Genomic DNA, 26638 nt, shown 5'->3' on the forward strand with positions numbered 1-26638 from the left:
CTTGATGAAGATTTAATGAGTCAAATGGGTCACATAGTACAACACAGACCGGGATGGAGCTGATAAACTGTGAGTACGCCAAGTGGCAAGGAATTTTACCACACTACAATTTTCTATTAGCATTCCTTGAAAACAAGAATGTCCTCTGCTGGAAGCCCAAGCGATCATCTATAGTCTGTGGGTCAGCCCGACAACAAGGGTTCAATTTCCCAGCAGCACTACCACAGGGAACTGAAGAATTACATGTATCCCACTAAAACCAATGGCATGTCTGGGTAATGTATGAACATGTGGCTGCCTACAGGGACAACCACACTGTCCTTGGCCTTGGTTGTGTACTTCGGAAATGTCATGTAAGGGAGCCTGCACACGGAGTTTCGCTCCGCTCATTCTGAACGTAAAACTCGTTCAGAATGAGCGCGCAAAAACCAGATCCCATTGATTTCTATGGGAGCCGGCATATGTGCGCTACCCTTTGAAATCAATGGGATGTTTTTTTTTCCTATTGCTTTCAATGTGATACGCGCATATCACATTGAAAGCAATAGGGAAAAAAGCTTCCCATTGATTTCAATGGGTAGCGCACGTATGCCTGTACCCATAGAAATCAATGGGATCTGGTTTTTACGAGCTCATTCTAAACGAGTTTTACGTTCAGAATGAGCGGAGCGAAACTCCGTGTGCAGGCTCCCTTACATGACATTTCCGAAGTACACAACCAAGGCCAAGGACAGTGTGGTTGTCCCTGTAGGCAGCCACATGTTCATACATGTTCAAAAGACGCCCCCCCCCCCCACCCGGGACTGAATACTGAAGGGGGAGGGGGTGTCGTATTTTGATTGTCCATAGTTTGACACCTGGCATCCGCGGTACTATTAACCACTTCCCAACATCCGCCGTACTAGTCAGGAAGTGATTAATGGGAGCAGTGCAATTCAGTGCACTGTCGTCTTTCTAGTGGTATATAATACCACCCATCTCTGAGGACATGAAAGGTTTGATTTAGGCTGAGGCTCCACATTGCGGAAACGCAGCTTTTTTTGTTGCAGATTTTGCTGCTGTTTTTTTTCTTTGAGACAATCCCAGGAGTGGCGACAATAGAAATGGGAAATATATAGGGATATCTTATACTTCTACCTCCTGCTTAATCCACTCCTGGCTTTGGCTCAGAAAACCTCAGCAAAATCCGCAACAAAAAAAGTTGCTTTTTTTTTTAATAGGCAGAACCCTACATTGCAGAGACACAGTGTTTTTGTCTACTGCAGAAAAAAAAGTGTTTTACAGAACCAGCAAACTGAATGAAATGTAATCAATTTACCGCATCCTCACATTGCAAGAAAAAAAAAAAACATGTGGAAGATGCTGCAAATTGTAAGATGCGTGCGATTAAACTATGGCAGGGGAATTCTAGCTGCGCAATCATGAGCATTTCCACATATAATTAATGGGGGGAGAAAGTGCTGGAAAATGCATCAAAAGCTCAAAAAAAATACTGTGGAAAAAAAAACTGTTTCACAGCTATTTTTTTCCACAGTCTTTTTTTTAGCTGCGTTTCACTGTTGGGCCTAATCCTTATCATCTTTGCATCACACTATAAGGATAAAGCCTTGCGTAGTGGCCACAGCAAAATAAGTGCTGCGGAAAAAAACGCAGCGACATTGCATCATAGTGTATCCCGCAGCGCTTTTCACAGAAAGTCAGTAGAGGTTTCCTTCCATTATACCTATAGGGAAACCAATGGTGTTTCTGTAGGTATAAGTGACATGAAGCAATTTCCAAAACTAGTATACTGTATATACTCACACATACCACACACATATATACTATATATACCTACACAGTCATACATATAACATATATACTCACACATATACATTATTATAGCATATATACCTACACAGTCATACATATACCATATATACCGTACTCACACATATACATTATATATATTATGTATAGCGCCTGTGCACATCCGTGAAGCAGATGTGTCCTTCCCTGGTTTTACTAAACAAATGCTCTGGGAGCACCGAAGAAGAGTCCAAATCATCAATCCCCTCTCTATAAAGGATTTCTCTTTAATGCACAAACAGCATTACAACATGATAATTTGGAACATTACTGTAAATCTCCAGTACTTAAGGACCTGTATGAGAGCTCAAGTCACTTAGCCCAGACACGGCCTTTTAACATAGTAGTGGGCTTAGTGGAACAGTGTCATTGAATATTTGTTCATTATGCACACTACTATCTATTAGGAGGAATATTTAGACATGGGGAAAAAGTTTTTGCCTTACAGATGACACTATGTTCTCAAAAGTCATGCATCTCCATTGTTCAAGTCCATTGGGGGACCCAAACAACAAAGAGGTGGTCCGCCAAAATATTGGTTACATAAGAAGCCCAGGGAACCCCTTTGGCTATAATTGATCTGTCAGGTGTCTGTACTTATTAAACAGAAACCGTAGTTTTCCATGCAGGACTTTTTCCTCTGCTAATTTTTGGCAGACTCTGCATCGGATTCTCCAATTGGGAGTCTGTCACAGATGTGAATGTAGCCTGACATCTCTGATTTGAATCATTCATGATCTATGTTCTTCTCTGTTTAACCCAGACAGCCATGACTACTACTTCTAGCCAAAACTCATCAATGTTTCTGCCCTGTTTTAGACTTCAAAATACTGTATAATAGGTTTAGCTACTTAGTCTCCATGCTGGCTATTGCATACAGTATTACCCATCTAGCCACCAACCTTCAAATCTGCAATTTTTCATTATTCAGCCACTTATGTTTTTTTCCCATCTTGCCTAAAATAATTTTTGTAATGTACTATATTGGTGTATAGGCATAAGAAGATTTTTTTTTTGCCTATGTGAATATTTAGAATTATATGCACTAATGTATATGTGATCTAATAATGCAGGCTCAATTATTTATCTAGAAACAAGTCATAAACCATAAATTTAATTTGCTCTTAAGGGGGATGACATATGGACTTCCAACAGTGGGCTCCTTGCTTAGGACCTTCCATTCTGAACCAGTAATGTAAGCCTCTTTATGGGAACAATTCACATTCTGACGAGTTCGAGCCCTCCATCTATTACATGGATACCATTCATGTGAATAACCTCCACATCCTACTTCATAGAAATCAGCTGCTTGCTAGGAGTCAACCCTGTGGTGACCTGCAGAACACAGCAGTAATCTCATTTCCCTAGAAATTCTGATAAGAAACCACCTTTAATTGATGTTAATTTATAAGGATGACTTATGATATAGTCTTGTTATAAGTTTTTATGTAATACATTTATTTGTCAGTCAGATCAAATATTTAGCAAAATACTGTAAAATAACACGACTGCTAGTTGTATTGATTTGGAGTATTTTGTGGGTAAAGACACTTAAACCTTGTTGGTGTCTAAGGGTTTGCATTTTATGTGCTTAAAATATGCAACTATAATTCCTCAAGATTGCTGAACATCACTCACAACTCAATTAACACTTAATTGATAACATTCCAACACCAACAAGCGTGAAGGCAATATCATTTCCAGAGAGTGCTGTATGTGGCAAGTTTATGTAATCGGATCAGGTTTACTTAAGGATATCAACACTCAGCTTTGACAGTTTAGTGCAGAGGATCAGTATTATACAGTAAGTTTGATCCTAAGACCCCTGAGCATGTGTACCTTAGTGCAGCATGTACCTATACAACTAGTTATATTAGATAAGGGAGTACCATGTCTGTCGCTACCATCTTTAACGCACTTCCATTCAGACAAACAGTAGCGTAACGAAAGTCTTGTGGGCACCAGTGCAATCTTTTGTTCAGGGCCCCATACCTCATCCCTACAGCGAATTCTGGATAGTGATAGTTACAGGTAGGAAGGAGTTTAATCCTCCTTAGTGTGGTTAGGGTAATCTGTGGGTCTCCTTGGCTTATGGGCCAGATGGAAACTGCAATCTCAATACTGATGCCAGAGCTTATGGGCCCCTAAGGCTCCTGGGCCCCAGTGCAAACTGCCTCAAGTCACACTTCTGCCGACAAAAGTACAAGCAAACTAATGTAATGTCTCACAATTACTGGTGGTTTCTTAGAGAAATATGGGGATGCCTGGGAGTCTGCTGACTTTTTTTTTTTTTTTTATAAATTCTTTATTTAAATGAAAACAATAACAAGTACAACATGGAGGCTGGGTGAGGTCAGAGGCACCAGCCCCGCCCGCCCATAGCAAATATATGAGTACATCAAAAACAAATGAAGGGAACAGAGAAATATAAGCCATTAAACAAAACAAGGCAATGCGAAAACAACAACAAAAAAGAAAGAATCAAAAAGAAGGGGAAGGGAGGGGTGAGAGAAAGAAGAGAACCAAGGCACCAGACCAGAAGCCACATCAACTGCCAATAGAGGTCTCAACCCATCAGAGCTTTTTAAGATTGAGTGCCCTGAAAAAGAAGCCAGGGCATCCAGGCCGCCATGTAGGCCGCGTGAGCGTCCCTGAGAGAGGCCGTGAGGTCCTCCATGATCCGGATGTCCACCACTTTATGAACCCAATGACGAAGGGAGGGGGTGTGTGTGTGTGGAAGATTTCCAAAGGGCCGGGATACAGGCTCTGACCGCAACGAGCATATGATGCGGAAAAGATATGTGGTAGGAGTGCAGAGGAAAAGCAAATAAAAGTCAGAGAGGGAATGACTGATCGGGCTAGAGCCTGAACAGGCCACTTCGAATTTCGTAAGGGGCCTACCAAATCCCGAGGGAGCAGGCAATGAGGAAAGAAAATGGACAAGTGAAAAAGCTCGCCGCGAGCCCAGAGGGAGGAGGGAGGAAAAGGGAGAAGAAAACACAGATAAGAAAACAAGTAAACAGACAATACAATGTAACCACAGCCAGCTAATCCAGGAGCGGAAAACAATAGACAGTGGGGAATACCCACTACAGCAGGTCACAGAGGCACACCGCAGTATGTACTCTGAGAGCTGCCAAGCTTATCTAACAGTGGGGGAGAGGTAGTTCAGAAGTTCAAAGCTACCCATTCCCCAAGCAGCAAAACCAAATGGAACAAGCGATAAACAATAGTGGGGGCTATAACCATAAACGAAAGGCCCAAAGGACTAAAAGATGCACCACGGCCAGCGGACCCAGAGAGGAAAGGGGGGAGGACCAGGACAAAAGACCAAGCCGACCCCACACGAACATGATACTAAGGGTGAGGGACCGCAGGCTGCGGGGCAACCCACCCCAATGAGGAGAGAAATCTGGGGGCGCAACACGCCGGAGGGGAGCGTCAAGCAGCTGAGCCACGAGACGCCCACCAACGGGGCAAGGAAAACTTTTAGAAAGAAGACCACCAGGCAAAAGAACATAATGACATCCAAGACTGTGAAAAATATATAAGGCACATGACCATCCAGTAAGCAGAACTCAAGCAGTACAGGAAGAGAAAACCCCAGGAACACGGATCATCACTTGGAGACAGGCATGGAGCCCTTCGCCTGGCGCTTACTGCGTGGCATAGAGGAGGGACGATTGAGGGGTGGAGGAAACGGCAGTGGGTACTCAAGCCAGTCCAGGAGGGATAAATCAGGCAAGTCCAGGAACTGCGCCAGTTGAGCCGCTTGATCGGAGGAGTGTAAAACAAATACTGCACCATTTCTACGAACCTGCAGGTGGAAGGGATGGCCCCATCTATATGTACCGCCCGAGTCCAGAATCAGCTACAGTATCCGAGGAGATACGAGTCGAAGCCGGCACCCCCAGGGAGGCGTTGAAGGAGTCGGAGCCAGGGGGGCGGGTAGGCACCCCGGTCCCATAGCCCATATTAGAAATGTCCCCTGTACATTCTGGGAATAGCTGAGGAGCTGAGTTGTGAGGAGGAACAGAAGAAAGCACCAAAGGCTGCAAGGAGGACCCACGGGACATCACTGGAGCAGGCATCACTGAAGGGGATCCGGGAGGAGGAAGTACGGGAGCAGCCACAAAGGAGTGGGAGGTTACAGGTGAAGGGCACCGGGCAGTGGGAAGAGGGGGGGGCAGCAGAGATGGAGCAGCCATTATGAGAGCCAGGGAGAGAGGCCATCGGTACCTGTAGAGCAGGAGAAGCAGAGTTCTTGGCAGCAGAAGCCATCTGAGTACATCCATCTGCTCCCTGAAGCGTAGAGTGCAGAGGAGGCTGAGGCAGGGGAGCGGTGAGCACCGCCGGCGGGTCTCGGAGCTCCGCAGCAGCAGCACGTGTCGGCGCCCTCTTGGAGCCGCCTGAGAGCTGGAGAAGCCACGCTGCCGGCAGTAAAATACGGGCCATACGTGGATCCAGCTGGGAAGAGGAGGGAGTTTTGCGCCCAGACCGGTGTACCATCAATGGGGGAGACGCCGGTGAGTGAAAATAGCCCCGGTAAACTGATGTATAGCTGCTGGGGTCCGGGAGCTCCTGGAACGTGCGTCTATACTCAAGCTTGCCTAGGCCACGCCCCGACTTTTCTTTAAAGAGAGTCTGTCACCAGAGCCTAGGATAACAGGATACCTGAAGCAAATGGTGTTTTCCCCTTTGGAATCATTGACTCTTGAGTAGAAAGGATGTTGCCTCTTACTTCTGTTTTTTTTTTTTTGTTGCTCCAAAGAGCTAATTTGAATACTGACATATCTTCAGAAGTGAAAAATCACCATTTGGTTCAGATAACCCTAATCTATCTATCTGGGAAGCAGGGTTGATATGCTCAGTTCTGGTGACAGACTACTCTAATGATAGATATAAAGAAAAAAAGAAAGAAGAAAAGTATCTTGAATGTCAAAATGCCCAATTCTTTGTTCCCATAGAAGAATCCAAACAGGTCTGATACTGGCTTAATTCCCTTGTCCTATTAAAAAGGAAAAACATGTTTGCTCTTCCAAATGTGTATGTTTGTGGAGAAGTCAATATCTTAAAGTGTAACTAAATTTCTAGACAACTTTTGATTTTCTGGCAGTATTTATGTCATTAATACATTTTGTAATATACTTTATTAACACATTTTTACTCCTTTCTGTGAAATCCTGCATCTCTTTATTCTTCTCCTGGCTTCTTTATTGAGAGCCGTTCTTGCCTGTCCCTGAGTATAAGAGTGCATTCACACTACGGAACGCCAGTGTGTATCACAGCCGTACACGCCGGCGTTACAGCAGGGCTGCCGGACACTTCCCATTCATTTCTATGGGAGCCGGCATACGAGCGCTCCCCATAGAAATGAATGGAAAAAAGCAGTCCATTCATTTCTATGGGGAGCGCTCGTATGCCGGCTCCCATAGAAATGAATGGGAAGTGTCCGGCAGCCCTGCTGTAACGCCGGCGTGTACGGCTGTGATACACGCTGGCGTTCCGTAGTGTGAATGCACCCTTACTGTGTATGGAGTTAGAGGGCTGTGTAACATGTAGAGAAAGTGAGGGTGGGGAAGGGTCACTTCAAACAGTTCCGCTGGGTAAATAAAAGGGCTCGTTCACAATGAGTTTTTTGGCAGCAGATTTTGACGCGGAATCTGCCTCAAAATCCGTTGCAAAAAAACGGCTCTCATTGACTTCAATGAGAGCCGCTTGCTTGTTTTTTCCTCTAGCTAGAAGCATACAAAAGAAGCAATGCTGCGTTTGCACTGCAAGACTCCCATCCGACTAGGCCCTTATTTGGGCCTAATCTGGAGCGGAATGCCGCAATGGGATGTTGATGCACCGCAGAGGCATTCCGTTGCGGCTAGCCGCACGGAATGTTCACACACGGAATGCAAATTCTGCATACCCTAAAGAATTTTTTTCCTAATGTGGGCAAAAACTGCATTACAACAGGGCTATTTGGAACACTAAACCACCCGTCCATAAGGATATGTGGGTGACAGGTCCCCTTTAAATGGTTCTTGTAAAATTTACTATAACAGCAACAGAAAATAAGTATAATATAATAACAAATAATGGCCACAGTATGGTTGGCAGTTATAAAAATAGCTGCTGGCAGTAATAAGAGACCGAGATATAAAGGACAGTAATATAATAAAGCAAAAATAACAAATACCTTAGAGACATGACAGAGAAATGGACATGGACAATGTAGTCAAGAAACTGTAGTAAAGTGGAAAGTAATAGAGTGAAGAAAAAGGAAGACCATGTTGAGCGTTAAGCACGAGAAACACTAAAAAAATGCAAAGTCTAAAATTGAAAGAATCCTAGCTATACTTTTAGCCTTGATTCCTTTTATTTTCATATCTGCCAGTTAACAGCAGTCTTCTCTCCAGTGAAAGCCTAGTCTCCTTGGGAATCACATGGCAAATTATTCAGACTTAAAAATACTTTATGCATGATGCAGATGCTGATGGACCCATAATTGGCACTGACAGAACTACAAGTAATAGGACTTCAAGATGGTTTGCCAAAAACAGGATTTGTTTTATATCTATGCAGAGAAAATGCATTGCCTTACGTGGGAGATGTCTTTCATTTCTGGCCAAAATACTGTATGCTTTATAGATCTCCTGTTTTCAGCTAAAAGCAATGCCAGGGTTCATGATGTGTATGATTTAAATGATTCATGCAGCGTGTAATAGAGAATTTAAAGGCAGGAAAGAGGTAATGATTGTCTAAGCAATATTGCATATCATAGCGTGTTTTTTTCACTGTGCACCTATCCTGAAAAGTTATTGGATTTCTTTATGGTGAGGCACAACACAACTGAATTGAAATGATAAAGTTTGAGAGCTACCTATGGAACGATAGACTGTGGGCTTTCTGTGTCAATTATACCTATGGGGAAACAGCCAGCGTTTCCGTAGATATAAATGACGTGCTGTGAAACCGTGCCGTTTCTGGAAATCGGGGCGTGTCCACAGCACGGTTTTTACCACAAAGTGGACATGGGATTTGCTATAACCCTTTGCTCTGACTGTAAAAAGCAGTATGATAACAGGCAGTAAAGCTGCTTGCTGTCTGTGAATAATATAGTAGAATACGCAGCCAGAAGTAGATACAAGAACATAAATAAACTTTTCCTATATTTTCATCACATTCTGACACTTGGATCACACCTGTGTTGGGGTTTACATTTTCCGGGTCCACTTGAGGACTCAAATAACAGAAACCCAATCCGATTACAAAACAGTTAACCGTGGAAACCCGTGGGCACCATAGTCTATAAAAGAGTCAATGAAATAGAAAAAATCACAGCCCAGGTTGGCCTAAAAACTAGTGTAAACTTGAGCATCCAAGAACATATTCATGTCAAATTTAAATGCAATGTCCAAAAAATATATATATATATGGGTCACTCACTCTTCAAAGGCGTGTAAGGAAATCGCAGCGAGACTCCTTAGTTCCTCCGGCTTGGAACGCAGGTGCAAACAACATGGAAAGAGACGTGGAGTCTAGCTATGAGTAAGAAACAATTTGTTTCGAAACGCGTCAGCTGGTCAGTCTAAGTCTGTCACTGACATCTGCTGTGGTCTCAGTCATCCATACGCCTTGAGCCACGCACTATATATGGAGATGCATGTATTTTTTATTATGGATTAAATAAAGTGAACAATTTTTATCGATAAGGATTTCGCTGGACTCCACGTCTCTTTCCATGTTGTATAGTCTATAAAAGGGTCTGCTAAGTTTCCGTCTGGTTTCCACCCGAAACTTGCTTGCTTGCAAGACTTTTCTCTTTGCAGTTTTCAAGTAGCATGGGGGATGGAATCCCAGAACGTAAATCGAAAGCAGATGGGAACCTAGCCATAGATATGCAGAATATTTAATCCAGTGCACAGAGAAAAATCATCCCCTCCCATCTGCAGTCGCTGTGTGAAGACAGAACAAATTCTTCCCCTCCACTGACTGTGAAGCTGTCTTGCAGACAAGGCTAGAAAACTGGTGCTGGAGCCCAAGAAAGGTGTATAACACAGTTATTTATACTTAATCACCTCCCCTAGGCCTCCGCTCATTATACTCTGGGGTCTGAAGAGACCCGAGAGTATAATAATAATTTGTGAGTGGCAAACCACCAAAATGTTGGGCTCTTCTGAAAATTCATAAAGAAAACTGTATGAGCTGCTTGCATTATAGGGAATTATAGTGGCTGCAGGGGATACTGTGATACGTTATACTGTATGGTGGACACTGTGTGACATTATACTGTGTGGAGGAGCTACTGTGAGACATCATATTGTTTTAGAGCCACTGTGGGACATTATAGCATGTGAAGGGGCCACTATAGGTCATTATAGTGTGTGTAAGTGCCTCTGTGTGACATTATACTGTGTGGAAGTGCAATTGTGAGGCATTACACTATATTGGGGACATAGTATGTGAAGGGGCTACTGTGAGACATTATGTTATGTGTCCCCAGCTCGGCACACACCGGCTGTGTTCCGCTGTCCGATACTGCAGCCTGTTTAGTCACACACTATGTCTCATTCACCAGCCCTGAACCCCAATTAGAGAGTATGGGGGTCCCATATTATTTGCAAAGGGGCCATCCTCAGTTTGGGTCCATCCCTGATGGGATAAGTTCACACAGAGACTAGCGCCAATTTTGAGATAGATTACACACAAGGATCAGCTGTAGATTTTGCCCTTATTCTTCCTCCTGTTGTTTTTAATGGGAAGCAGAGATAGGATGGAAGCTGAAAAAAATAAGCATCCTTCTCAACCTTGTGTGATCTACAGAGTCCGAGGTCAGCTTTGGCATTACAATACAGGAAGGGGTGAAAAGTGAATGGGAATCATGGAGAACGACTGCCTCAAATTGCTGTTCGTTTTCAGCCATGTGAACGGCGCCGCAGCAGCAGAAACTCAAGTTTATTATGAAACTGGAGCTATTTAGAAGTATTTTATCACAATCAAAGTGCTTTAATCACATCAGAACATGTCAGTACTTCTCTATGTATGACCTACATGGTCTGGAATTGTTTCTCATTGAGAAGGAGACAGTTCTGGATCAGATTTTCCCTTACTTACTGTTGCAGTCTCTACTCAGCAGCAGAGAAAAAAAAAGGCAAACTATAGATACAGGGTGGAAGTTGCAGAAGTCATATCATTGCCAGAAACAGTGTTCTCCATGTAAACACACAGTATCAAGTTTGTTTAAAGGTTAGGTATGCTTTAAGTAACAACCCCCCTCAGAAAAACCTTTTCAATATAGAAAAAGCATATAGAAAGAAATGTTTTATAAAGGGAAACTGCCACCATAACAGACTCCTTTAATAAATAGCTCCCCTTGAAACACTGTGCAAAACATATCACATAGTCATGACTGCATCTCAATGCACTATGTAAACTATTGTCAGTTATGGAGTGGTCAAATATTTCTGGAAATACTACACATTTAAACTTCCAAGAAAGCTTGAGAATATTCAAAGGCTTTATTTGCCTTGGGGCCTACTACAACTGAATTATGTGCCTTCCATTAAAAACAAGGCTGTTCAAACAATTCTCATCTTCAATATGACCTACATACTCGTACCTACTATTTTAAGAGTCAAGCTGCAGAAGCATTTCGAGTTGAAACTGATAAAATACCCTAACATGTTAAAGTGCTTTAAATGCCAACAGCTAAGATAACCCTCCTGTAAACTCTTAGTTGTCTACGGACAGTATTTCTGGAGCACTGACCTACTGTAAATGGGTCACAGCCAAATTCCTGTAACATAGGATTAGCAGCGATGCAGTGTGGCTAAAACCATGATTGCTGCAGAGGTGGGGTAAGCACTGTACCATAAAATTAGGGATAAACCCAAAGAGATGCCTCCTTTTGTTTGCTCCTGAGCAGAAAGCAGGCTAAAGCATTTCCCTTTTTAAGAAGGAACTATAATAAATAAGGATGAAATGTATCATCGTCTAGTTTAACACTCTTGATATTTTGACATTTTTCAAGAAACGCCACTGCTATTATCTGTTGGAGTAAGTCCCTGTGACAGCGTGTAGCTCAAGCAGAATTAATTGGGTAACAAAGAAAGCTGCAGTTTTGTGCCTTGAAAACAGCATGTAAAATAGTCAGGCTGTGATTCTTATTCTTATTAATGTTCCCTTGGTGCTATTTCCAGAAGGTCTTTCCCTGGCTGCTTGTTACACTTGTGTGTTCTTTTCTGTACAACCTAACAACGGGGACATAGTCTGTAAAGGAGGTGATGCCATCTTATTGTCAGATTCTTCTCAATCTGCATTATTATTACTATGTTGCTTGCACTAAGGCTTGTTCATGAATATTTCAAATCTGTATTCTTTTTCTTTTTTGTCTCGGCAAAATTTGCAAATGGATCCCAGTAGGGGGAGAAGGAAACCTCTAATTTTCCAGTGAAAGGCACTGTACGCTATGTAAAGATTAGAAACAGCTTTTAGAAATAGTGTAAATCTATACGTTAGTCTTGTAATACTTTTCTGGGCTGATTTGACTGAGTTTCAAATGGAAAGTAATTCCCAAAGAGAATCTGTCAGGTCCACGATGACTCCCAATCCAATAATAGTGTTTTGTAAAGAGATTTAAAGGGAGCATAAATATACCTTTGTGGCCACAAACTAATGAAGTGATGCAGAGATAATAGTCTTTTTATGGATATACATATTAGTCTCCAAGTCCACTGAGTTGCGGACCTGATTTTCCAGAGGTATATTGGACCTGACAGACTCCCTCTACACTTTACAAGGGTGAAAGAACATTATGCGAGACCAGCCAGGCTGCCGGTGTCTTCACTTACATTGTTAATCATTTATGGATGATTAACAGGGGAACAAGGAAAAATCAATAAAAGATTAGCAATTTCACTGAATACCCTGGCAGCCTCGGCCAGTGTGATGTTCCTATTCCTATCATCCTAGTTCACTGGTTGTTCTGAATTGAAGAATCTAAACAATTAGGTTATAAGGATGCTCAGAATCTATAGGAATTCTCTGAAGCCACAAAAAGCTAAATATGGTTTCCAAATGTAAAATAAATGAACCAACATGCTTCAATTATCTAAACTGCACAGATGGTCCAATTTCAGTTCATGTCCGCCTGGTTGCAGAAGTGCATCTTCTTTTGTAAGCTGTGACATTCCAACACAGGCAAAGAGCTTCCTCCCCCACCCTGCGCTGCTGAAGTGTAAGAAGGGGTAAGCTGTGTGCCCTTTCATCATGTCACTGACACACAGAGAGGGGGAGGAAGATCTCCGTGTCGAAATATCACGGCTTACAGAAGTAGCTCCACCTCCAGCACCTAGACTAAAATAAGACCATCTGTGCAGTGTAGGAAATTAAATTAGATTAATTTAGTTTATTCATTTTACATTCAAAAAATAGTTTTTGGACGATCCCTTCAAACCATTAGATTCACTTTTGTGGTATACAGAGTTATACACTCACCGGCCACTTTATTAGGTACACCTGTCCAACTGCTCGTTAACACTTAATTTCTAATCAGCCAATCACATGGCGGCAACTCAGTGCATTTAGGCATGTAGACATGGTCAAGACAATCTCCTGCAGTTCAAACCGAGCATCAGTATGGGGAAGAAAGGTGATTTGAGTGCCTTTGAACGTGGCATGGTTGTTGGTGCCAGAAGGGCTGGTCTGAGTATTTCAGAAACTGCTGATCTACTGGGATTTTCACGCACAACCATCTCTAGGGTTTACAGAGAATGGTCCGAAAAAGAAAAAACATCCAGTGAGCGGCAGTTCTGTGGGCAGAAATGCGTTGTTGATGCCAGAGGTCAGAGGAGAATGGCCAGACTGGCTCGAGCTGATAGAAAGGCAACAGTGACTCAAATAGCCACCCGTTACAACCAAGGTAGCCAGAAGAGCATCTCTGAACGCACAGTACGTCGAACTTTGAGGCAGATGGGCTACAGCAGCAGAAGACCACACCGGGTGCCACTCCTTTCAGCTAAGAACAGGAAACTGAGGCTACAATTTGCACAAGCTCATCGAAATTGGACAATTGAAGATTGGAAAAATGTTGCCTGGTCTGATGAGTCTCGATTTCTGCTGCGACATTCGGATGGTAGGGTCAGAATTTGGCGTCAACAACATGAAAGCATGGATCCATCCTGCCTTGTATCAACGGTTCAGGCTGGTGGTGCTGGTGTCATGGTGTGGGGAATATTTTCTTGGCACTCTTTGGGCCCCTTGGTACCAATTGAGCATCGTTGCAACGCCAAAGCCTACCTGAGTATTGTTGCTGACCATGTCCATCCCTTTATGACCACAATGTACCCAACATCTGATGGCTACTTTCAGCAGGATAATGCGCCATGTCATAAAGCTGGAATCATCTCAGACTGGTTTCTTGAACATGACAATGAGTTCACTGTACTCCAATGGCCTCCACAGTCACCAGATCTCAATCCAATAGAGCATCTTTGGGATGTGGTGGAACGGGAGATTCGCATCATGGATGTGCAGCCGACAAATCTGCGGCAACTGTGTGATGCCATCATGTCAATATGGACCAAAATCTCTGAGGAATGCTTCCAGCACCTTGTTGAATCTATGCCACGAAGAATTGAGGCAGTTCTGAAGACAAAAGGAGGTCCAACCCGTTACTAGCATGGTGTACCTAATAAAGTGGCCGGTGAGTGTATATTACTTCTTTGGCAACATCCACCACGCATGAGTATCTGCCGGGGACACAACTGGCACCTGCTGACTTTGTCCATTGTTGGAGATAAGTCCAATCATGGACATTCAACGCCTCAGATACCACAGTCAATAGCAACCACATCAGCTGAGAAATTAGTTAGAAGGAGGGGGCTCTCTTGAAACCTCAATTGACCTCCCCCCCTCCCATGACAAGATCAAAGAGCACTGGTTGGTTGTTAGAGCAGTCAGGACTGCATGTAGCCTATCTGCTGCCTGTGTCAAAAAGTGAATGGTGCCCCCCACATGCTAAATCAAGCTCATCACATATATACAACACCAAAATCAATATGAAAAGATATAACTGTGGTATCAAAACCAAATGAATTTAAAAATACATAAGAGAGCGCTAGCACAAGGTAGCGCCATCTGAGACAAGAGGCTCAACTTGCCTCGTGGCAGAAGTGCCCCTGATGGCAGCCTGGGAAATTGAAAGTACTGTTAGGCCAGCCATTGTAGTATTACTCTTTAGCCCTTTTGATATTGTAATAAGTTACACATTAAATTCTCCTTTATATAAAATATAAAGAAATTAAAGAGTTAAACATACTCACATCCCCATTTTACATATAAAAAAAAATAAAAAAATAAAAAATAAAGAAATCCATTAGTACTGCTGCAATCAAAAAATATTAAAATATAGAAGTATTATGGGTAAAGTACCAATAAAACTAGGGCTGTAGAGTCGGTAGGTCAAATCACCAACTTAGGCTTGATTCACATCTGCGCATGTATTTCCGTTCAAGGGTCCCCAAATGGACCTAACTGCATAAAATCTAAACCTAATCTGCATAAAAAAGCGGTTATTAAGAAACCTGTGGATTCCATAAACTATAATGAGGTCCTTGTAGTTTCTGCATACAAAATGTGGAGAGAAAGGCGCTGCCTGCAGCGCTTTTCTCTATGCATTTTTCATACAGAGAGGGGAACGGAATTCCCGAACACAGATGTGAACCAAGCCTATGACTATTTTCTATAGCTTAAAGCCTACTCCTGCCCCGACTCTGACTCACTTATAAATGGCCGATATGCCATATTCAGACAGACACAGCAATAAACTATTCTAATTCTCAAAAAACTAGTGATTGGCTTTGTATAAAAGTAAATATGCAACAAATTATGCATCTAATTTATTATACATTATCACAATTTTATAATATCATTTGAAATAACTGATCTTTATAATTTAAAGCCAGTCAGTAACTTTTGTCGGACTCCACCCAAAACTGGCCCTGACTCTGTTCTACAGTCCTGATGAAAGCAACAGCTAGAATAGAATTGTGTTCTTTTCCCATTCCATCCCACAAATAAATTTGTTTTATGGTTTCATTATACATTATATGGATGACATGCAGCTCTGTCGACAAAACGGAAAAGTTATGGAACGTGGGAAGTAAGTAAAAGAAAACCAGTAGCCACTTCTAGGGCTTTAGCAATCACTGAGAGGGCTGGATCACCTTTTCCATATTGGCTATGACTTTTAGAAGTCATAAAGTGGATCGAATACCAGGGATCCACGTTTCTGAGCCCTGATAGAAAACTGCAAAGAAAAAAAAACGAAAAAAAAGCAAAACTGCAAAGAATCAGTGTTTTCCAAACTGACAGGCAGGGACAATATACTGTATGTAATAAAGGTTGCACTTCATTGACAGCTATTCATATAAGTGACTGCAATGTAATATTAGATTGCCAATGCAGCAGCCGCTGTAGATGATACGTAGTGTTATACGGCTGGTCGCTATTTACATACTACAGCTTTTCTGGAGATCTGAAATTAATCATGGCTTTCCTTACAGCTTCTCAGGAAACTACAGGCTATATTAGGGAAGCCTGTGGTCTATTTGGATTGATAAAGCAATGTGCCAACGTGGGAGGTAAACCTACGCTACATGAATAGCTGTAAATTAGAATTTACTCCCCTAGGAATATAGAGCAATACATACCGTACCAATAGTACATTGCAAGCATTTTACAAGAATGATAAACCCGAACATACACATTAATCTACTGAAGCTACATACTGTAACAGCAGTACCACAAATGATAAGATATCCACCCTCTGTATGTCTGCTGTGATAGCGTTCTGTCTCATAGGTTACCACCTGCTCACTTATGCTGAATGAAAAGGCGAAGGCGCACACAATAAGACAATAAGACCCTGTAACCATGCCCTGTATAGCAATCACTCAGTCTTACTGATAACATCTCTGCTGTAAAAGTGTGCACAAACAAGGAAACTGTTATTTTAAAGGGATCTTCCATATACAGTCTGCAAGTCTTACCCCTCGTTCACATCTGCGTTTGGTAATCTGTTCGAGGAGTCCACATGGGGACCCCCCGGACGGAATACCAAATGTGTTGCCAAGCGGTGTGCAGTGAAAGCACACGGACCCCATAGACTATAATTCTAGTTCTGCACGCTGCTCGCACGAATCAAGTGGACATGACAGTAGATCACAAAGTATCTCTGTCCGCATGTTCTGTGCGGACACCGTGCGGAGAGCACCCGGACCCCATTATAGTCTATGGGTCCGTGTGCTTTCACTGCACACCGCTTGCCAATGCGTTTGGTATTCCGTTCGGGGGGGTGGGGGTGGGGGTGTGGTCCCCATGCGGACTCCCCGAACAGATTACCAAATGCAGATGTAAACGAGGGGTTAGAGCTGTGGAGTCTGTAGGCCAAACCATGCATTCCGATTTATGGATATTTTCACCGATCAATTCCTGCTCCAACTCTGACTGTTTTATAAATGACTGACAGATATGGTCAGACTGAAGCAGTAAAGATCTTCTAATTAAAAAAATATATATTTATTGAATTCCTATAACTGTAAATATGTTCACATTGGTCTGTAAGAAGCAAGGAAATTTGTCTGCGCACAGCACTTGTCACAATATATATATTTTTTTTAATGTAGATTGTGAGCCCCACATAGAGCTCACAATGTACATTTTTCCTTATCAGCATGTCTTTGGAATATGGGATGGAAATCCATGCAAACACGGGGAGAACATACAAACTCCTTGCAGATGGTTTTATGCCCTTAGCGGGATTTGAACACCAGGACTTCAGCGCTGCAAGGCTGCAGTGCTAACCACTGAGCCACCGTGTGGCCCCCTTTGTCACAATATTTTTGACCTTTAGAAATGGAAAGTGGAAAGGTCATTTTTCTTAAATAATAAAAAAGTAAAAAATAAGTTTCAATACAAATGTTTTTCTCCATGGCGGTTCTTGTTCCCATCTCTAATGAGGAGGTGGCCTCAACAAGCGCAATCTCTACTAAAAAAACATTAAACACAAAGCTGTTTCTGTTGCCTTCCCCTCTCATTGGAAATGACTATGCTAACTCACGAGCCAGAATGGGTACCAGATTTCTCATTCTAGGTATCATCGTTTACACAGAGATGAAATTGGTTAAGTGGATTATTTCTAGAATGAGGCTAATTGAGTGTAATTCACCTGTAACCACACTGGGGATCTTAGACAGGAAGCTTTTGACTGTTCGTATAGGGACTCCACCAGCTTTATCGTCTTGCATCCTGGTGATGATATCTTCAATCTGTAACAAAGAAAGGATATGTTTTGTCACTATAGCTGATCAGAAAAGTAATGTCAGTCACTTTGGATTTATTACTCAGTTATTTTAGCTTAGGTAGGGTTCTCACTACCATTGGTGTCTGCTCAGAAGGTATCTTTTTAATAAAAAAACAAAACAAAACAAAAAAAACGGGCACCTAGCATAATGGACACAAACCGACAGTAAGTGATGGCTATCAGTTACTGTCTGTTATATGTCCATTGCCCATAGACTTCAATGTTAAAAAATAACGGACACTTACTGTCCATTTTTTCAAATGGGTCGAAAAGTCCTGCATGTAGGATTTGTTTGTCTGCTTGAAAAAACAAACACGGACACTAAAGGACAAAAGATAAAATCCCATTCAAATGAATGGAAATTGCATACGGATCAGCTAGGGTCCGTTGCTAAAATCTTGTATGTACAATAGCCATGGACACTGCTGAACGGACACCAACGGTAGTGTGAACGCCCCCTAAATTAATATTTTTAGGTCCGAAACCTTAGGCTGAGTTTACTTGATGCAGCAACCAGATGAGCACAAAGCTCCAGCTATAACGGTGACCAATATCTCATGATTTTTATGGTTTGGGGCACAGGCAGTTCTATATACTAAACTTACTATACTTTGTGCATCCCCCGTACTCTGGAACTCCTTACCACGACACATAAGACTGATCCCCGCAATCACAGGCTTCAAGAAGGCCCTGAAGACTCACCTATTCAGGAAGGCCTACAACCTCCAATAACACTATCACCGCACCGCCATCGGTACAGTCTCCCCCTCTCCTTCTGTCTCTACCCCCCTTCCCTCATAGATTGTAAGCCCTCGCGGGCAGGGCCCTCTACCCCACTGTGCCAGTCGGTCATTGTTAGTATTATATCTACCTGTATATTTTGTGTATTGTATGTAACCCCCAAATGTAAAGCACCATGGAATTAATGGTGCTATATAAATAAATAATAATAATAATAATAATAATAAAATACTGCTGGAAAGCTGACTGCGTTGAATTTAGTGCACTGTCGGCTTTCCCGATCTGTGCCCTGGATAAAGAGCTATCGGTCCCGTTACCATAGCTCTTTACAGTCAGAAGGGCGTTCCTGATAGTCTGTCAAGAACGTCCTTCTCCAGAGCAGCGCCTATCGCGCTGTGCTGTGTGAGCGGGGAGAAAAGCCCCCTCCCCTCCTGATAATACTCATCTATGGACGAGCACTGTGAGCAGAGAGAGAGGGAGTTCCTCCCCGCTCACACAGCACAGCGTGATAGGCGCTGCTTAGTCAGGAACGCCCTTCTGACTATAAAGAGCTATGGTACCGGGACTGATAGCTCTTTACCTGGGGCACAGATCGGGAAAGCCAATAGTGAGCTGAATTCAGCGCACTGTCAGTTTTCCAGCAGTATATAGAACTGCCTGTGCCCCGGACCATGAAAGGTCCTCTTTAAGGTAAATTGTACAGATATTGCTTATCAAAGAACACATGCTTAAAGAGGACCTTTCACCATATCTGGGCACATGCAGTGTTATATACTGCCAGAAAGCTGACAGTGCGCTGAATTCAGCGCACTGTCAGCTTTCTGGCAGTATATAACACTGCCTGTGCCCAAAAGTGGTGAAAGGTCCTCTTTAAGAGACTGACTAGGGAAGGAAAGGGAGAAGAAAGCAGCCTAATAAGAGGAGCAAGATTCAATACATTTACAGGGCATTGATCATATGCTTGCAATGACTTCCAGTGATGTAAGGTATCGTGTAAAACACTCCTGTTATACAAACATCCTGTATTTGCAGATCTAATGTTAATCTACTAATGCTTTATTTTCTACTCAAACTTCCAAAGAAAAAACAAAAAACTCTGCAAACTCTGACAGCTTCCCATGTACACGTTACATGAAAAACTATCAATCAGCCGATGTAGATGTGGAAAGCCTGAATCCATGGAACAATTACACAGCTTATTACACAAAAGAGTTATATACAGTACACACAAGCCAGCCATATCAGCAAACTTAATATAGTGAGAGTCCCATCATGCTGTTGAGGCATCGGCCACATAAGACTGGGGGGGAGGTAGTGTGTTTTGGGGCTTATATACCGATGAGACACCTCCATCAGTCTCAAATTAATGAACTAATGTATGGAATGGTCATCACTTTTGGGTCTTTGTTAACCCCTATAAGTAAAATGATGGACAGCTTATCCCTTATATGTTTACTGACCTTAAAAATATGCATAGCAGACACTTTCTATCTAGATTGATCTTTGATATTCAAAGCACATGAACAGCTAACAAAGAAAATCAGTATGAAAGCCTACAGAGTGAGCTGTCCCTCGTGAGTGCAATAGTAAGATCTATGCAACCATCTTTGCAAAGAGAGATGAATTGACTATGACCCTTGAGTAGGCATCTGGAAGAAGCCACTTGGGAGTGGTTATGCTATATAAAATACAGGATTATTGTAAATTGGAAAATCATTTACTCCGTGCTGCTTTACCAGATGAGAAAGTCTTCCAGGAAGTCGGTATTCACATTTCTGCAATGCTCTGTGCAGACTGCATCTCTCGGCACTATTTATACAGACTCTATAATGCATAGCATATGAAGGTTTATTGAGGAAAGATTTTCAGAGCATGTCAATCAGTTATCGGAAAACTTCAGATCTCAAGAACAAAATTTCAGAGTCATCTTCTCAGCCATGTTAACTATTATAAATATAAAAAAATGCCAAATGAGATTAGAAAAACACAGCTATTTTACTCCAGAAACAATACAACCCCGTACAATGTTTCAGCTGTTGTAACGTCTCTGCCTGCTCGGGTCACTGCGCCACCCTCTGCTCGCGTGCTGCAGTGCACGAGGCATGTGCAGTTTGATTCCTTGCTTAGAGTTTTTGGTTGCACTGTGTGAACATGGCTCATCAGCTTTCACCTTCATTTCCCTCTGCTCCTCTAATGGTTAAATTTGGTCTTGCCCTGTGATTGACAGCTGGCCTTCCTATCAGGTCCAGGGCGGGTTCATCCTTCCTATTTATGCTTGGCTCACATTCACATTTATGCTTGCTATTGCCTTGTGCGTGCTGGCTTTTTCTCTTGCTGTTTATTTGTGTATTCTGATTCTTGACCTCTGGCTTTCCCTGTTGACTACTCTTTTGGATATCGATTTTGACACTGCATTGCTAAACTGTTACTGACCCCTGGCTAGCTGACCTCCCTTGTTGTTGTTTGTCTTGTCTGTGTTTTGTGTGTCACGTATTTAGGAAGGGTTTTGTCGTCCAGTTGTCGACTATTACCTAGGATAGGACCGGAAAGCAGGAAGGGACAGTGGGGAGTTTCAGACCAGGGCTCACTGTCTCTTGTGCCCCTTCCTCCAGGGTTCATCTACAGTACTGGGAAACTGCTGTCTGGCACTTCCCTAACAGCTGTTTCTTTTTTTTTTTTTTTTTAATAGATGTATCATCAGATCCATATATTTTGTCAGCCAGTTACATTAATCGAGGTTATCATTTTTTTTAACTTGCTTATTAAAACCAGACGGTTAAATATTTTTTTCTAATCTGTTTTTGTTTTCTATTTTTTATCTGATGTCATCTATTGTCAGTAGAGGATGCAATACTGGCTCAGCAGTGTTGTGTATAAAGGTGTTATCTTCTATTGCAGTTCTGTATGTGATATAAATGAGGTGACTATTTCAAAATAGAAGCCCTAAAGCATTGGAAAGTGTCAGCCTTATTGTTAGGTTTATTGGTCTGAGCAAAAATTTAAGGGAATTGTACTTATTTTTAAAAATAGTGATATGGAAAATGAAAAATAAAGTAAAATCAAACATCCTGAAAAAGTGAATAACATAAAAACTTGATTTAAAAATAGGCCATTGCCTTTAAGTTAGGTAATCCCTGCTTTCATTATATTGGTCCTTTAAGCCTGGTTGCACACGACCATGTGGTTACTGCCGGCTGTCAATGAACAGAACGGCCAGCGTATGGGCAGCACGCAGATATGATCCGTGTGCAGCCCGTGCACCGGATATACTTCCGCAGCTCCATCCATTCATTCATTGAATAGGAGCTGCGGAAGCACGGATGCAAAATCGGGCAGGGGTAGGACCTGTTTGATATTTTTCAGCCTGGACTGCCAGCCCGCACACGGGACCATTGTTACGTTCGTGTCTATGTCCAGGCCCAGAATCTGGACTGCAGACTGCAGCGCTAAAGGAAACAGGGGAAGGAGACTATCCCTGACACTACAGCGGCTAGCTAGGCCCTGCCTGTGGGTGGTGGTCAGCTGTTCCCAAGCTAGCCTTGGCCCTGACAACTCCTGGCTCTCTAACACGAAGGCCTAGCCGACAGATAGGGCAAGAGCTACCAGAGAGCTAGGGAATGGGAATTCTAAGTTGGTCACCCCTACAGAAACCAAGGTGCAGCTGCAGACAACAAACAGGATGGGATGTGCTGGACAACAGACATGCAGCACAACACAACACGTAACAAGAGAATGAGGAAAGGAACAGTGGAGAGGTGAGGAAAGGGTTAACACAAGTCTGGACAAAACAAACTGGAGCCGAGAACCTCACAAACAACCAGATAGTGTCAGGCACACAGAACTGAAGGACAGGGTAGAGTTGAAGTGTGGAGGGACAAACCAGACTCACACATAAGGCAACACTCACACCACTTCCTAGTCAGTTGCAAACCTATCAAACAATATTCCTCCCTGAGCCAAGAGTTCTAGGTGATAATCATGAAAACCGGCAACTGGTGAAGCCAGCCCTCCTCCTAATAAAGGCCCCAGGATAATCCCATAGGATAATGGAAATGAACCTCAGAACCTCAGGTATACTCAAAAGGCTGATTGTAAACGCCCAAGCAGATGGCCTAACAGCAAGGAAACCACCATAAGACACCAGACCACTGGATCAAAACCCAACAGAACCACACAAACTTTTATTAAACAAAACAAGGTCTTGACAACCATGTAATTCACGGTAATGTGTATGGGCCCACAGAAATGAATCGGTCGGTGTGCTAACTGGGAGAAACCCAGATAGCACATTGACCTTTCACACAGTTGTTTCCAAGGGGTGCACCAATAGTGAATGGGATGACAGATGAAATTTTGAGGTTTATTCCCATCATATGAATTTATGGCTGGATTCACTTGGGTTTTTTTGGGCCAGATTTTGACACAGAATCCACGTCAGAATCCAGCTCAAAAACGACCTCCCATTGAAATCAATGGGAGCCGGTCGTGGAAAAAAGAAGCAACCTGCCATTTCTTCAGGCGGATTCATTTGGGCCTAATCCGGAGCGGAATGCCGCGACTGGATGCCGGTGCACTGCACCAGCATCCAGTTGCAGCAAGCCGTTTTTTGGACCAGAACTTGAGGCCGCCTCAGCTTCAAATTCCAGTCCAAAAAAACTCACTTTCATGAAATCAATGACTGACACGTGGGTAGAACTGTTAGCACTTTCGCCTACTGGGGAATGAGGCTTGTTCTTAGCATCCCTCTATTTTCATGGGGTACATTGCCTGGGACAGTCCACAAACCCTAATAAATAGGACATGTGAAAAGCACCTGTGATATACAGACACATTATTTTGTACATACAGTTGAATATAGCAGATACAAACGTAGTACTACCTGAAAGAAAATGAAAGAAAAGAAATACAGAACAGTAGGACAAAAAAGCCATTACCCATGTAAGGAAGCGCAGGTGGTAGAGCAGAGTTGTCTTTTAAAATTAATTTCACTATGTTCAGATGACACTGCTGGGAAATGAAAGCATCCAAGATCCCGGCTTTGTGAAGAAATTTATAATTCATCAGAGCACATGCGGTGCCTTTGAAATTAGGGTCAGAATACTGAAGACATCAAGAATTTTGCTACTTTAGCATCTTTCCTGGGCATCAAAACACTTTTTTCTGATAGGCACCGACATTTTATTGCTCATAAAAAGAACCTTCCAATAAAGATAAACTCTGCCGCATTATGTGTAATGAGTCATGATAATCACTTTATATTCATGAAAGGAAATCTCCAAAAATAGTAAACAACAAAAGCATAGAGGTGGGGGAATCCGTGTCACCAGTGAGGAAAAACATATTGTACAACCATCGTCATAAGTACATCGCAGCCCAATTACGCAGAATGGCTGTATTCTGAGATTCCATTAACCCCATAACACCGTGGCCCATATTGTCCTTCAGGAAGCTGCATTTATTGCTTTTTTTTATCCCCATCTGCTAAGAGTCATATCTTTTCTATTTTTGTATCAAGGTTGCATCGTGTCTTGCGACATAAGTTGGCATTTTTAAACACATGATTCTGTGGTTTATATAATGGAATGAAAAACATAAAAAAAATAGCTGTTTTGCCATTTTGTGAGTTGTTTTTACTTATTTTTAGGATGGCGGTGTTTTTACAGGGTTCAGCCTGCAATATGAATAACACGTTAGCCCATGCTAGTACTTAGCCCTGTCATGCATGCTATTTTACCCACTATGTTTGTTTTTTCCTTAAAGGGATTCTATCATTAAAAACTTTTTTTTTCTAACACGGCGGAATAGCCTTAAGAAAGACTTTTCTTCTCCTACCTTTAGATGTCTTCCTCGTCCCCCCGTTCGGTTAAAAATCTGTTTTTCGTCATATGCAAATTAGTTCTGTGCTGTGGGAAAAACCGTGCCAGCAATGCACCGTTTTTCCGGGACACTTTAGACAGAGAGTTCGCAGTTTTTTTAGTTGCAGATTTTGTTGCTTTTTTTTTTTACTGAAATAATGGGAGATTTATAGGAAGCATTTAGGCTAAAGTCCCACGGGCCGGAAACGCAGCGCTAAAGCGCTGCAGGAACAACCGTGGCGTAAACGCATCGCGGTTCTTCCCGCAGAGCTTTGAATAGAAAGTTCACAGAGTTTTCCTCCGCTGACTTTCTGTTATGTCTACGGGGAAGCCACCGGCGTTTCCGTAGATATAATTGACATGCTGAGATTTTCAAAACCGCAATGGTTTTGGAAATCACAGCGTGTCCACGCTGCAATTTTTTCCGCAAGGGGGGGATGGGATTTGCATCCACTCTGCAAGTACTGTAAAACACAGCGATAAGAGAATGTCCGCGGAGGAAAACTCTGAACTTTCTCTTCAAAGCGCTGCAGGAAGAATCACAATGTGTTCACACCGTGGTTCTTCCCTCAGCGCTTTAGAGCTGCGTTTATGGCCCGTGGGGCCTTAGCCTAAGGCTCCCCACGTTGTCAAAATGCAGCCTTTTTGTAGCAGATTTTATTGCGGTTTTTGGAGCCAAATCCTGGAGTGGATTGAGCTGAAGGTACAAGTATAAGAACTTCTTATGTATTTTCAAAGCGTTTTGTAGCCATTCTTGGCTTTGGCTTAAAAAAAAAAACAACGTAAACTCGTTCAGAATGAGCGGCGTTAAAACAGATCCCATTGCTTTCTATGGGTGCTGGCATACGCGCATATCACATTGAAAGCAATAGTTAAAAAAGCCTTCCATTGATTTCAATGGTTAGCGCGCATATGCCGGCACCCATAGAAATCAATGGGATCTGTTTTAATGCCGCTCATTCTGAATGAGTTTACATTCAGAATGAGCGGAGCGTATACTCCGTGTGAAGGCTCATACTTTTTTGACAAAAAATGAATATATCACAAGAATTTTTCTGGCTAACACAATACTACTCTATTTTTTGGTACACTGACAATGACATGCAACGATTATTGGTAGATTCCCTGTATAGCTGCATCCTATGTGTTCCCCAAGAAATGACTTCTATAAGATCTTTCACTATTGAAACCAGCTCTCAAATTAATGCACTATAGAAGAACCGCAAGTCCCCGCATGACCTGAAGCCGAGTACAATTTGACAAGGAACCAGCAGACAGAAATGTGAACTGTGTTGTGCTTCTGAATGTGGCTCTCAGTATTATAAAGCTTAAAAAGAACCTGTCACCTCTCATGACACGTCCATTGTAGTAAAAACTAGAGATGAGCGAACAGTGTTCTATCGAACACATGTTCGATCGGATATCAGGGTGTTCGCCATGTTCGAATCGAATCGAACACCACGTGGTAAAGTGCGCCAAAATTCGATTCCCCTCCCACCTTCCCTGGCGCCTTTTTTGCACCAATAACAGCGCAGGGGAGGTGGGACAGGAACTACGACACCGGGGGCATTGAAAAAAATTGGAAAAAGTCATTGGCTGCCGAAATCAGGTGACCTCCATTTTAGACGAATAGTGGATTTCAAATCCGGGTCATATGAGAATGTGAACTTTGTGACTATGAGACAGGGATAGCTGTACAGGCAGGGATAGCTAGGGATAACCTTTATTTAGGGGGGAATGTTATTAAAAATAACTTTTTGGGGCTCTATCGGGTGTGTAATTGTGATTTTTGTGAGATAAACTTTTTCCCATAGGGATGCATTGGCCAGCGCTGATTGGC

At 42.5% G+C, this 26638-nt stretch overlaps 1 protein-coding gene across 2 annotated transcripts in view; it reads right to left on the minus strand.

The window, feature by feature from the left end:
* The window catches only part of RGS6 (regulator of G protein signaling 6), a 329404-nt gene that overhangs the window by 139001 nt on the left and 163765 nt on the right, over positions 1-26638 (minus strand). For both annotated transcript variants that reach the window (XM_075282891.1, XM_075282890.1), the window contains exon 3: positions 18068-18167. In XM_075282891.1, coding sequence (XP_075138992.1) covers positions 18068-18167 — 100 coding nt within the window. The remainder of the gene's footprint in view (positions 1-18067; positions 18168-26638) is intronic.

This window comes from Leptodactylus fuscus, chromosome 7 (genome assembly GCF_031893055.1).
Source record: "Leptodactylus fuscus isolate aLepFus1 chromosome 7, aLepFus1.hap2, whole genome shotgun sequence".
NCBI lineage: Eukaryota > Metazoa > Chordata > Amphibia > Anura > Leptodactylidae > Leptodactylus > Leptodactylus fuscus.